Source organism: Microtus pennsylvanicus, chromosome 1, assembly GCF_037038515.1.
Source record: "Microtus pennsylvanicus isolate mMicPen1 chromosome 1, mMicPen1.hap1, whole genome shotgun sequence".
In the NCBI taxonomy this organism is placed as follows: Eukaryota; Metazoa; Chordata; class Mammalia; order Rodentia; family Cricetidae; genus Microtus; species Microtus pennsylvanicus.
Genome location: NC_134579.1, coordinates 3,312,979 through 3,326,352, shown reverse-complemented (window position 1 = coordinate 3,326,352; position 13,374 = coordinate 3,312,979). Strand labels below are relative to the sequence as shown.

General features: G+C 39.5%; 1 protein-coding gene across 3 annotated transcripts in view; it reads left to right on the top strand.

The window, feature by feature from the left end:
• Nucleotides 1-13,374, top strand: part of Arl13b (ARF like GTPase 13B) — a 60,722-nt gene that overhangs the window by 35,390 nt on the left and 11,958 nt on the right. For all 3 annotated transcript variants that reach the window (XM_075950842.1, XM_075951018.1, XM_075950932.1), the window contains exons 4-6: nucleotides 1,298-1,403; nucleotides 2,692-2,894; nucleotides 10,672-10,777. In XM_075950842.1, coding sequence (XP_075806957.1) covers nucleotides 1,298-1,403; nucleotides 2,692-2,894; nucleotides 10,672-10,777 — 415 coding nt within the window. The remainder of the gene's footprint in view (nucleotides 1-1,297; nucleotides 1,404-2,691; nucleotides 2,895-10,671; nucleotides 10,778-13,374) is intronic.

Here is a 13,374-nt window from a genome sequence, read left to right as displayed (position 1 = left end):
TCTTTGCTAGTCTACACTACCTGCAGAATGCCTTACTTCCAGAAACTGCTGGTGTATCTAAACACAGGTTTCTTTGTAGATTTCCAAACGTGAAAGTACAGAATGAAGTAGGCATGAACGGGAATGGAATGCAGCCTCATGTGCAGCGTTTTGGTTTCCATTTATGGTTGAAGTCTCTTCTCCTTGGAAATCCCACAGAGCTTAACTCACAAAATTAGAAGACTTTGTCTTCGAACCTTCAACTTCACTTTTCTTTCTGTACTGTTATTTTTACTTTAGAGTTAGTTTCTATAGTGTTCAATGTAGAATAACAGTTATATGGTACCACTGTTTATTATGTCAGGATTGAAATTCAAAATTAGTTCTACCAGGAAGAAGTACTTACAGGAAAATGTAGGAATGAAATTCTTTCATAGTGTCCCATTTCTAACCCTTTAGGTTTTTGGTGTTCCCACCCCCACTGAAGATGTGGGATGAACACCTGCTGCAATTAAAGTAAAATTTAGATTGTCTTTAGATTTCCACTCCCTCAAGTCTGTTCTCTTCCCCTCCTTATCCAAATAAAACCACTCCTTCCCAGTACTCTTGTGTGAAGATGAAGAAGAAATCCTTCCATGCGGGACTGGTGAATGGACACTGGATCACCTGTATGATGTGTCCTTTTGCAAATTAGAGTCAAGTCCCGATTTCTTTATTCTGCATCAAGATAATTAAAGGACTGAATTTGTGTCCAGAGAAAAAAGTCATGGTACAAAACATGTTCTCCACAGTGCTCAGTTGTAAACTTTGAAATACCACCCAAAAATATGTTTATGTTTATCGAATGGAAACAACATGAAGCTGAACTAAGAAATAGTGAAAATGCTTGTGTCTAGAATGGGGTGGAACAGGAAAAGTGTCTATATTGATTTCCATCGTTGTTCGTCCAGTTACTCCAGTGTGGCATGGACCGGAACTCACATTCTCACCAGCATTGTTTTCAAGAAGGAAGGGTCTGGATTGTTGTCTGTGGGCTCTGGGAAGTTGCCTGCTTCTTCTATTGGTAGTTTTTATTATTTGTCTAGTGGTTGCTTGTACTTGTTGTTTTTGCTGTTTGTAGTAGCCAGTACTTCCACAGTGGATTGTAGAGCAGTAACTGTGAAAAGTTATGACATCTATGCTATATGCTACAGTAATCCCTGAACCAGCTTATTCTAAACTCAGTAGAAGTTTTAGGAACAGAGACCATCAAAAGGACACTTCAGTTGCCATAATTCTACATTTGCTCTGTAACCAACCAGTTCGTCTGTGTTCCTAGGTTGGCAAATAAACAAGACAAGGAGGGGGCTTTAGGAGAAGCCGATGTGATTGAATGTCTCTCTCTGGAAAAGCTGGTCAATGAACACAAGTGCCTGTGTCAGATAGTAAGTTGTTTATTGTTGTTGTTGTTCTTAATTATCATTATTACTTTTTAATTTTGTTCAGAAAACATAGTTCCTATAAGAGTGATAGTCAACTAGAAAACAGTCTTTTGGGGCCGTGCTGTAACGATGGCTTAGCTGAGAAATCATCCAGGCTTTACCACTGAGTTCCTGGATCCACGTGTAGGAGACAGCAGACAGGAGTCAGGTTGTCTCATGACCTCTTGTGCTGTGGTGATTGCTGTGCACCCCCAGATTAATAAATAAATGTAAAAAGATAATAAGAACACTATTGAAATAATTTTTATGCCATATACCATTCTGTCATTTTCGGTTTATAGTAGCTAATACTGTAATATTTCTTCTGTTTTCACTGATTTCTAGAAACCTTCCTGCATTATGTCTAAATTTCTTATGTTTTTTTTTGTAGATATTGCTGATAGAACCAGTAAACTTTCATGTTGCAAATTTTGGAAATTAGGAAAAAAATCTATAAAAAATAAAATTTTAACATAAGAAATTCAATATAATTTTTAAAAAGTTACAGCAGTCTATGAGTTGTCATAGTCTTTAGGAGTACAATAGAGGATTTATTCAACTTTCAGGAAATGATCGTCAGATTGTAAGGCTTATGAATGTGTCTGTTGCTGTAACTTAATTGGCATGAGAATTTTCTTTTGTTCTTTCTTCTTTGCTTGCTTGTTTTGTTTTGTTTTTTTCCAAGACAGATTTTTTGTGTCTGGTTGTCCTGGAACTCGATTAAAGACCAGGCTGGCCTTGAACTCAACAGAGTTCCACCTTCCTCTGCCTCCTGAGTGCTGGGATTAAAAGTGTGAGCCTACTCGCCTGACTCAGCATAAGAATTTACAACTTATATTTTTCCCCCCATACCCTCCTTTTTTTTGAGACAGAGTCTGTCTATGTCACCCTGGCTGGCTTCAAACTCTCAAAAAATCTATGTACCTTTCTCTGCCTCCAGAGTGCTGGGTAGAAAGGTGTGTACTACTGCACCTGGTCCTCCCAGGTGTTCTTAATACTCAACAGCGCTTTTCTCAGGGCAGTTCAGTTTATCATCCAGTAAAGTTTCATAAAGTTTATCTGGTCCTCTCATTTTATTCATGATGTCACATGGATAATATCTATAATTATTCTCAACTTCTGGTAGTAGTAAATTTATTATTAACTTAAAAAGCTAATTTTTACTTTATCAATAATGATATTTAATGGTTTATGAATATGTTCATGTGGAGAATTTTTAGTTTTAATCATTGGGTCAAATGATTTGTTCTAGGAACCTTGTTCAGCAGTCTTGGGCTATGGAAAGAAAATTGACAAGTCCATTAAAAAGGGGCTTTATTGGCTACTGCACATCATTGCAAAAGACTTTGATGCCTTAAGTGAGCGCATCCAAAAAGACACAACCGAACAGCGAGCTCTTGAGGAGCAAGAGAAGCGAGAGCGGGCTGAGCGAGTGCGAAAATTACGTGAAGAACGGTGAGTAGATTAAGTTTACCACAAAGTTTGTCTAAAGATTCAAAAGGGCAGTTTTAATCTGTTAGTTCCGCTTCTTGTGTCTGTCTATTGAGTTTTCTCTCTTTCTGTATGAAGAAAGATTTCTGTGACTCTTTGGTACATGCACAAGTGCAAGTGGCTCTTTTGTTTTCTTGTGCTGTGGATCCAGCCCAGGGTAGGCAAACATTCTACTGTGGAGCCCTATCTCCATCCCACGTGATGGACGTATGTACCTTTCCTGGGGCTGTGATAGTACTTAAGCATACCTCTTATGTAGTAATTGCTTCCCAAAGGTTTAAATTTGTATCAAGCAGTGGTGAGAAATTTCAAAGTAGTTCTTCTCAAAGTACAGGGAACTTTGCTTTAGGATCAGGTGGAAGTGTCCGGAGACAGTTTATCTGTTATGGGTGGAGGTCAGGGCTGGCGTCAGTCAGGGCTGGAGTCAACCATTCTCTAGTGCGCAGAGAGCTCAGCACAGGAGAATCAGATGCACCATGCCCAGTGCAGTAGAATGAAAAGCCTATGTGTGTTCTCAACGTAGAGCTGCTAGAGGATCGATTAGCTCAAACTTGATTTGGAACATTAATTTTATCAAAAGTTGCACAGTCTTGAGTTACTTTTTGTTGTGGTGGGTTTTTTTTTTTTCATTTATTTTACATGACGACCACAGTTTCCCCTCCCAACTCTCCTCGCATTCTCTTCCCACCTCCCATAAACCCCCACCATCCAGTTCTCCTTTCTCTCCTTTCAGAAAGGGACAGGCTTCCCATGGAGAATATTGTGTGCATACATGTGTGTGTATGTGTCTTTGCGAATGTGGGTGTGTGCACGGGAGTGCAGGTGCCCACGTAGGACAGGAATATGGGATCCCAGGAGCCGGTTACAGGCAGTTGTGATCCACCCGTCATGAGTGCTCAGAACTTGGGTCTTCTGGAAGGGCAGTGCTCAGTTCTTATCCACCAGGCCATCCCTCCAGGCCCTAACTCGAGTTTTAAGATGTATTTTTAAAATACTATGTCTGATATGAAACACTTAAACTAAATTCATGAAGCTGAAAAAATGATTGCAAATGTAATCTTTCAAAATCATTTATAAATTAATTTAATGCTGTAAGATAGTGCTGAGATTTCATTAGAGTTAAATTTAATACTCAGTCTTAAATTACACTTCATCACTTTTTGTTACATGTTAGAATGAAAAAAATGAGAAAAAAATTGAAGGTCTGACAAGGTTCTCAGTCGCCTTCCCGCTCTGCCACAGTCACATTGGCCTTTTGCGTGGTTTCACAGGCTGCCTCCAAGGTGTCCCCTACTCTCAGGGCTTTATGAGGCCTCCTTTATATTATGAAGGAAGCCTCCTGGTGGTACCTTTCTTATAACTCAGATAGGACTTGAAGGAAAGAAATATGTGTGGAATTACTCTCCAACTACCAAGTTCTAGGTCTCCCCAATACCAGAACATGGAATGGATGGTCTTCTTTTCTCATGTTTAAAATGATTTCTTTGAGATTTTTGTACAATTTATTTTGATCTTATTCACCCACCTCTGGAATGGGAGGAGGACTATTTGGGTTTCTCTGTTACATGCAGGCTGCGGGAAGACTATCTGGGTTTCTCTGCTATATACAGGGTGGACAGGAGGGCTATCTGGGTTTCTCTGCTACATTCAGTGTGGGCATGAGGACTATTTGGGCTTCTCTTCTACATGCTGGATGGGCAGGAGGACTGTCTGGGTTTCTCTACTACTTGCAGAATGGGCAGGAGGACTATCTCGGTTTCTCTGCTACATGTGTGATAAGGGAGGACTATCTGGGTTTCTGGGCTATATGACCAGATACTGGTGGGAGGTTCATGTGAGAATTCTTGGTATTTTATGTTTTCAATCCTAGTACACCTTTTCATAATATAAAGATCATTATAGCCAATCATGTAAAACTACCATATATCTTATATTTGTATATATAATATATTTGTAAAAATAAAACATATGGCTACATTTTTCTGAAAACTCTTTTCTGCAGTGCAGAAATAAAAACATGGGGTAACAGGCAGAGCTGGCTCACTGGTACGTGCATGAGGAGCTAGCTGCATGAATTCTCGATTTAGTTCTCTGTACCAAAAGAGGAAGGAAAAAGGAAGGAAAGGAGGCCGGTAGCAATAACAGTTGAGTTGAATACAAGAAATATTCTCTAAGCCATCTTAAATAAGTTCGTTCCCTTCCATAGTGGTAGTCCAGGTCATGTTCTAGGAGGTCTTTCCGGTACTCACGTCCCTCTCTATGAGTCTTCTGGGCAAGCCAGTTAGAGAGAGAAAACTTCAGTATTGAGTTGTGACTGCAACATTATACATAAATCAGCATTTAGAGACAAGTGAAACGCAAACATTTTGCCATGTTAAACCAATCTTACTGGTTCACATAGTCATTTCTATTAAAAAGTAGCATATACTTACTATTTTATTATGAAAATGATATGCTGTTATTTTAAACTTGAATTCTAATGAGTGGGTAACAACAGTGGCTATTCTTTGTATGCTCACTTATAGAGTAAATTCTCTGGTGTTAAAACAGTCTTTATGAGATGACTGTTGAAATCCCATCTGCAGCTCAGAATTCTAGAACTGAAGGTCATAAGAGGTGGTAAAGCAAAAAATCTCCATATCTTAGCTTTCTAGGTTCAGAATGGAAACAGATATTTTCATCATAGAATGTAGTTAGTTGACAAAGCAATGTAATGTATTCTACATACAGGCTGATTGGAGAACCAGTTCTTTCTCTTATATTTATTAGAACATATTAATGGGCTTGGAGACATTTTCATACATTCATGTAATGTGCTTTGATCGTACCCATCCTTCCTAAAAATCTCTTTTGCCCTGTTCCCTCATCTTTTTCCTATTCTTCAGTAATCCCTCTTTGACCTTCAGATAGATAGCCTTTCCCCCATTTATTTCTTCCCAATGTATTAGAGACAATATGCAATCTTTAACTTTCCATATATGACTCATTTTGTGTGACATGTTAAATTTAGTTTTACTCATTTTCTTTCAAATGGCATAATTTCTTTCTTTTATGGAATAATACTTTATATCTGTGTTTGTGCAAAACAGTATAGATGAAACCTCTATTATATATAATATATAGTATCCATTTATTTTATATATATATATATAAATATATAGAGTATATATATTCATCTGGTTATGCGCTCTAGGGTGATTCTGTAACTTAGTGAATGTGAACAGTATTGCAGTGAACGTGAGTCTGCAAGTGTATCTTTTGTTTGCTTCATTTTGTGTAGGTGTACACCCAGAAGAGGTATAGCTGGATAATATGGTATTTCTATTTTTAGCTTTTTTTTTTCTGGCATCTCCCACATTAGTTTTCATTGTGGCTATACAAATTTGTATTACTACCAATGAGGATTGTTTCTTTTTTTCCCCACATTATTGCTAGTCAATATTTTGTTTGTTTTATGATGGTAACCATTCCAGCTTTAGTAGGGTAGAATTTCAATGTAGTTTTGATAGTATTGTTTTATATTTCTATGATGACTAAAAATTTCAACACTTGTTTGGGTATTTGCACTTCTTCTGAGAAATAACTATTCTGTGAGTTTGCCTGTTTTTGTTTGTTTAGTAGATAACTTAGTTTGTTATTAATTTTTTTGTTATTTATTTTGGACTCTAATCCTCTGTCAGATGAATAGCTGGCAAAGACACTGATTTTCTTTCATTCTGCATGTTTTCCTTTCAACTTGTTTATTGCTTTCTTTCCCATACAGAGCTTTTAAATCTTAATGCAATCATATTTGCAAATTCTTTCTTTAATCTTCAAGACACTAGGATCCTGTTCAGGAAACTGCTTATTTAAGATCTTGAAGGATTCTCCTATGATTGCCTAAAGTAGTTTCACTTTTTCCACTAAGGTTTCAAATTCTTTTGAACTGGTAATGTTTTTATTTTTTTTAACAGATTGGGAGATCGGTAGTTAATCGCAATCAGTTACACTGTAGTTGCGTGGACTTATTTTTGAGTTCCCTATACTATCCATCGATTCACATGTTTGTGAACTAGGCTGTGCTATTGGTTTGTTTTCCTATGTCACCTTAGTTTATTTTGAAATTGGGTATCATGATAGACCTACCATTATTCTTCTTGACCTCGATTTCTTTGGCTATTCTTTTTCTTTATGCTTCTGTATTAATTTGAGTTTTTTCCCAGTTCTGAGTTTGAATATATTGATGAGGATTATATTGACTCAGTAGACAGCTCTCGGTACTATGGACGTACTCACAATGTTCTGCTAATCTATGAGTATGGAAGCTCCGTCTACCATCAGTGTAATTCTTACTGAAGCACTTTCCTTCTGCTGACTTTGTTGTTGTTGTTTTTGCTTTCCTAGGCCCTTGAGGTACATTGTTATATTAGTTAGGAAGTCCATGAACTTCCTTCCTAGTTTTATTTTCCCTATATCCCATAGATACTGTTATGTTATTTTGCTTCCAGTTTATTTAATTCTAGAAATATTAAAGTTCCTCCTGATTTCTTTTGTGACCTACTTGCTTATTTAAAAAGTCCATTTTTGTATAGCTCCTTTACCTTTTCTTGCTGTTTATCTCTACTTTTATTCCGTTGTTACCTTTTCCTATGCATACACATGGCGGGACATTTACTCAGCCATAAATAAAAGAAGTTATGTCACTTTTGCAAAATGAATGGAGGTCATCATAACAAGATAAATAAGCCAACTATGGTCAGTTAAGGACTCTGTATTTCCTTTCATATGTGGGACTTAACTAGAAAAAGAAAACGTGATTCATCTGAAAGTCAAAAGGGGATACTGAGATGAGTGACAGGAACAGAAGAGGTCAGTACAAGGGATGGGCATGACAGAAGGACATGACACGTGTGTTTGGAGACGTCACAGCAAAACCCGCTAATGACACGTGCGTTTGGAGACGTCACAGCAAAACCCGCTAATGACACGTGTGTTTGGAGACGTCACAGCAAAACCCGCTAATGACACACGTGTTTGGAGACGCCACAGCAAAACCCGCTAATGACACGTGTGTTTGGAGACGTCACAGCAAAACCCGCTAATGACACATGTGTTTGGAGACGTCACAGCAAAACCCGCTAATGACACGTGTGTTTGGAGACGTCACAGCAGAACCCGTTAATGACACACGTGTTTGGAGACGTCACAGCAAAACCCACTAATGACACACGTGTTTGGAGACGTCACAGCAGAACCCGCTAATGACACACGTGTTTGGAGACGCCACAGCAAAACCCGCTAATGACACACGTGTTTGGAGACGTCACAGCAGAACCCGCTAATGACACACGTGTTTGGAGACGCCACAGCAAAACCCGCTAATGACACACGTGTTTGGAGACGCCACAGCAAAACCCGCTAATGACACGTGTGTTTGGAGACGCCACAGCAAAACCCGCTAATGACACACGTGTTTGGAGACGTCACAGCAAAACCCGCTAATGACACACGTGTTTGGAGACGTCACAGCAAAACCCGCTAATGACACATGTGTTTGGAGACGCCACAGCAAAACCCGTTAATGCTTGTTATAAAGAAATGGTTCTTCAGTGGGAACGCAGTGTTCATTACCGTGGCACTTTAAAATGTTCTGTGGTGGACATTTGTTTTTGTGGGGAAATGGACCCTGGTGTGTGCTGATGGGAAGGATGGTTCTTGGACCCAGTGATCTCCCTGTGCTGCCTGTGTTGCGGAGGACTACTTGTTCATCCAGGCCGCCCAGAATAGAAATAATCACACAGAAACTGTATTATTTAAATCACTGCTGGGCCCACTAGCTCTAACTTCTTATTGACGAACTCTTGTATCTAAATTTAACCCACCTCCATTAATCTATGCATCACCACGAGGTCGTGGCCTACCAGCAAAGTTTCAGTGCGTCTGTCTCTGGAGGCTCCATGGCTTCTCTTTTTCTCTGCCTCCTTTTTCTCAGCATTCCATTTAGTTTTTCCACCTAACTCAGTTCCCCTATAGCTCTGCTAGGGCCAAAAGCAGTTTCTTTATTAACCATTGAGATTCACAGCCTACACAGGGGAATCCCACATCGTGCCTGAGTGCTGGACTTACAGGCATGTTTTGCCATTTGCAACCGAAATTACTAACTCTTTCGGCCTTATTTTTCACAATTATATTTCTGTCTTGAAATTGCTATATCTGTTGTCATAGAAATATATTAATCAGGTAAAAGGTGCAACTACCCTTTTACTAGTATTCATGGCATTAGTGCCATGAATACTAGAAGAGAAAAGTCAAAGTAACATACAGTAAACTAAAAGTTTAAAAATTAATAAAAGTAAAAAAAGATTAAAGACTTTTTAAAAAGCAAAAACATAGTAGAAGAGAAAAAGAAAAAAAGATTCAGTTAAAAAATTAAAAAGTTAAAATGTTAGAAGAGTAACACAAAGCCCTGCCCTCCTGGCCAAAGGGCTTGGATTGGAAGTGACTCCCAGGGGGTTTTCTGATACTCAGATCCACCAGGTCTGAGAGGCCTGTGAGTTGTAGCTGAAACCAGGTGTCCTTCCTCTGCTTCCGCCCTAACAATTTAGGTCAGTATCCAGGCTGCTCCCTGGCTGCTTCCTGCCACACAGGTTAATTAGTGGTGACTCTGAAGGTTTTTTATATGTATATCAGAGGTGTGGCAAAAGTCTGTCTGCCAAAAGCCCTTATTGCATATGGAGCCTCAGCAGTATGTGGAATGACCAGGCAGTGCATGCTACTGTCAGAGGCCCCCAGCCTGCAAGGCATGGCAAATGCCCAAGCTGTGCTGTTTTTTTGGAATGCTCCCTGACAGTGAAGGAAACCATCAGAACAGTGAATTATGTGCATCAGAATTGACAGCCGGGGTCTTTGCTTTCAGACCCAGACCCTGGTGCATCTGGCTTCACTCCTCCTCATGGAATGGGCCATCTACCACCGAGTCCCCTCTCTCCATACCACACCCCACCCGCCCTGCTTAAACCTCACAGTGGACTTGTCATTGTCATTGATGTCCTATCAACAATGCTATTGTTTGGTGTTCTTAAGACCCTAGGTTCTGATTATTCTCTGTTTTTGTTTTGTTTTGACCCCAGGAGCAGTTTATTTCCTAGGACTAGGACCTTTCTCAAACAATGGCTCCTAGTTGGAGCTCTGGAGTGTTTGCTAAGCTGAGCAGTAGGCATGAATTCTTGGTAGTGGGAGGTTTTTAGTATTTACTCGATACGGGTATTAAATTAAACCAGACTCTTGTGGATTACAGCTGCAGAAGCTTGAGTTTCTCCAGTCGTTAGGACTTCTGGTCTTTTCTGCTGCTATTCCACCTGTTGCCAGGACCTTGATATTAACCTTATCATTGCAGCCTCCAAGAGGCTAGTAGAGGTTGAATTCTAGAACTGTTCTGTGCTTGTCTGAAGCCTTTCCACTTCTGTTGTTTTGCTTTATCTTCACTTCCTGTTGGTCCCCAGCATTCTTCCTGGCTCACTCCCTGCCATGGACTGTCCCGGCTCATTTGTAGCACTGTCTCTCCTTACTCAGATGTAGGGAGAGCCCACACCATTCTGTCAGGGTTCTGCCTCTTAGGATTTCCTTTTGATTCCTCTTTATAGAAACATAGCATCCTGTTATCAGCGTGTCCTCATGAAATGCTAAGTAAATGGCCATGACTAGGTAAAAATGGTTCCGCCCCCTTTCAAAAGGAATTTTTATTTTTTCCTCCCACAAACAGAGATCGAGAGCAAACTGAACTTGATGGGACCAGTGGTCTGGCTGAGATGGACTCAGGACCAGTTCTTGCTAATCCTTTCCAGCCAATAGCAGCTGTTATCATTGAGGTATGCATTGTGAGACTGTGAGTTTTTATGTGTTAAATGAAACAGAATTCAGTAATGGTGGTTAGGCGTTAGGACAACAGGCAGGGCAGTGGAATTTCTCCAGAGAGAATGTCCAGTGACATTGAAGGTGTACCATGAGGTAGAGGTTAACCACTTTTTCGGGTCATAGTTTACTTTGGGGCACAGTAATAGATCACATGCTTGTCTAACACAATCATTTTTTAAAAATATGTTCAATGTGGTATAAATGTTATGCCCAAATCCGAAATCTGCGAAGTCCCCTCAAGGCCAACAAGGAATCTGAGTCCCATATGTAAAAGCAAAGAGCCTTAATTTTAATCAAGTTTGCAAACTCGGTCTCTCTGCATGTCCAGCATGTTGGACTAACGGGAGAGCCTAGAGCTCAATTAGAGGTTTTTGTAGTAGTAAAGGTGGGGATGAGGGATCTCTGAGGTTTAGGGCCCCTGATTGGCTAATATTTGTCTGGGGGTGTCCTTTTGAGGCGTACTGGCAGGTGTCTTTATCTACAGCTCTTGGAATGCCTGGCATTTCCTTTGAATGGTCCGCTCTTGGGTGGGAGTTGGGCAATCTGTGTGGTTCCTCCTGCAGCCAGGCATTGTCTCAGGGTAAACTACTGAGACTCAGCCCTCTTATTAAATTTATCGATGGCCAGAGTCCCAGTTGATAATTTAATGGTTGGAAGTAAAGAACTTCCTTTGAGTGACATGCCCAGACTTAGCTTATCATGGCTGGACCCCACAGTAAAAAGAGAAATATGGCTTCAAAATATACAGGAATAAAAGTAAAAGCTGAATATTTTATAGTTACTGTGTTTGATAAAAACTGGTTTGCCATATTAAATTTGATATTTTTTGTAGTAGAATTGATACTATTTTCTTGTGATAATTAAAATATAATTTCATATTATATTTTATATTATGTTATACTCATGTATATTACACATTTACATAAATAATCAAGCTACAAATCATAAAGAAAAGTTAGATTTTATTGCATTTGAATTTAAAAGAATTGCTATACAGATTAAAATACCTAATGAAAACTAAAATATAAATAAATAAAATAACCCTGATGTTAAAAGAGACACACCAGACTCATAGTCCTGTGACAGTGTACTAATACTAAAATTTACTAACGAATAATAAAAAACCTGGGCATTAGATTCCAAAAGGTGGGAGAGAGCATGGCCTTAAAGGTGTTTAATAATCTTCCCCAGTAGTAACAAAATTATTGTCATGTCACACTCACATCAGATTAAAACAGTGCCAGTTAACATTTGCCAGTTTAGCAGAGCTGCAGCCTTACAGCATTGGCAGTGAGCCAGAGAGTGGTGCCGCGGTTGCCTAGTAGACACAGACTAAGTTCAGTCCCCACTATCATCCCTCCTCAGAATCACTTAGAAAGAAATGTCATTCTCCCAACCCTGGCATATATAATTTTTGCTTTTATTTTAAAATATGCTGACCAGCTGATCCATAGCTGAACTGATAAGAATGTGACTTAAAACACTAAGGTAATTTCCTTCTTATAATAGTGAAAAATTAACATAACTTCACCTGTTGGAATGATTAGATACATTTTTATACTGCCAAATTCTGCATGACTCCAGGGATTATCATATTCAGGGTGGTGAGGGAATGAAAAAGAGACAAAAACACAGAGAAACATCTGGGCTTGGTGGAGAAGCCACAGCACATGGGAAGCTCAGTGTGTTTATTAAGTACAGCTGAACAAGGAGGCAGTGTCATTGCATAGAGGGGACAAGGAGGCAGCGTTGTTAGGTACTTCTGAACAAGGAGCAGGTTAGCTACTTTCAATCGGCAGAGTCTCTGTAGCAGAGCAGTCTCCGAGTCACAAAAGGGTCCCTCCCTAGACCCTTACCCATCCTTAGGGAAGATGATGCGGGTACTTCGTGTCCTGTTGACCTCTATGCTATCTTGGTCAGGGACCACACTAGATTCTAGTCTCTTAGAGGGAAGAGTCTGGGATAATCAATCTAGGGAATTTGGGTGAGGTCTGCCTCTATAGATAAAGGTGGGTGAGGTCTGTTTCCATAGAAAGCAAAAAAGGCACCCTGCTTCCATTCCCATTCTTCTGGGTGGGGAAACAGGTACTTTATCTTATATCCTGGTTTTCCTAGTGGTCTATGTGCGCAATGACCTTTGTGCCCCAATACCTCGAACCCTGTGAAAAGATGGGCATGCTGGAATGTGGCTGTAATACACAACGTGGCTTGGAGACACAGACAGGGATCTATCTAGCCAAATTTAGCTTCAGATTTACTTAGAGACCCTATCTTAAGCCATGTGTTCCCAGCCTCTGAACTCAACATACACCCACAGTTACAAGTGTATGTATATACATGCACGCATAGAATACATGCATACATTCATACATACATATATGCTACAAACAAACAGAAATGTTAATTCAGTTTATGAAAATAATAGTATCTACCACATAATGTTTACTGCATTTGAGGTGCTATTTTAAGTACTTTATGCATTCATTATATGGAAGGAAACATTTTAAAATAAAACCTTGAGTTCATTTTTGTTTTATCAACAGGTAAGTAA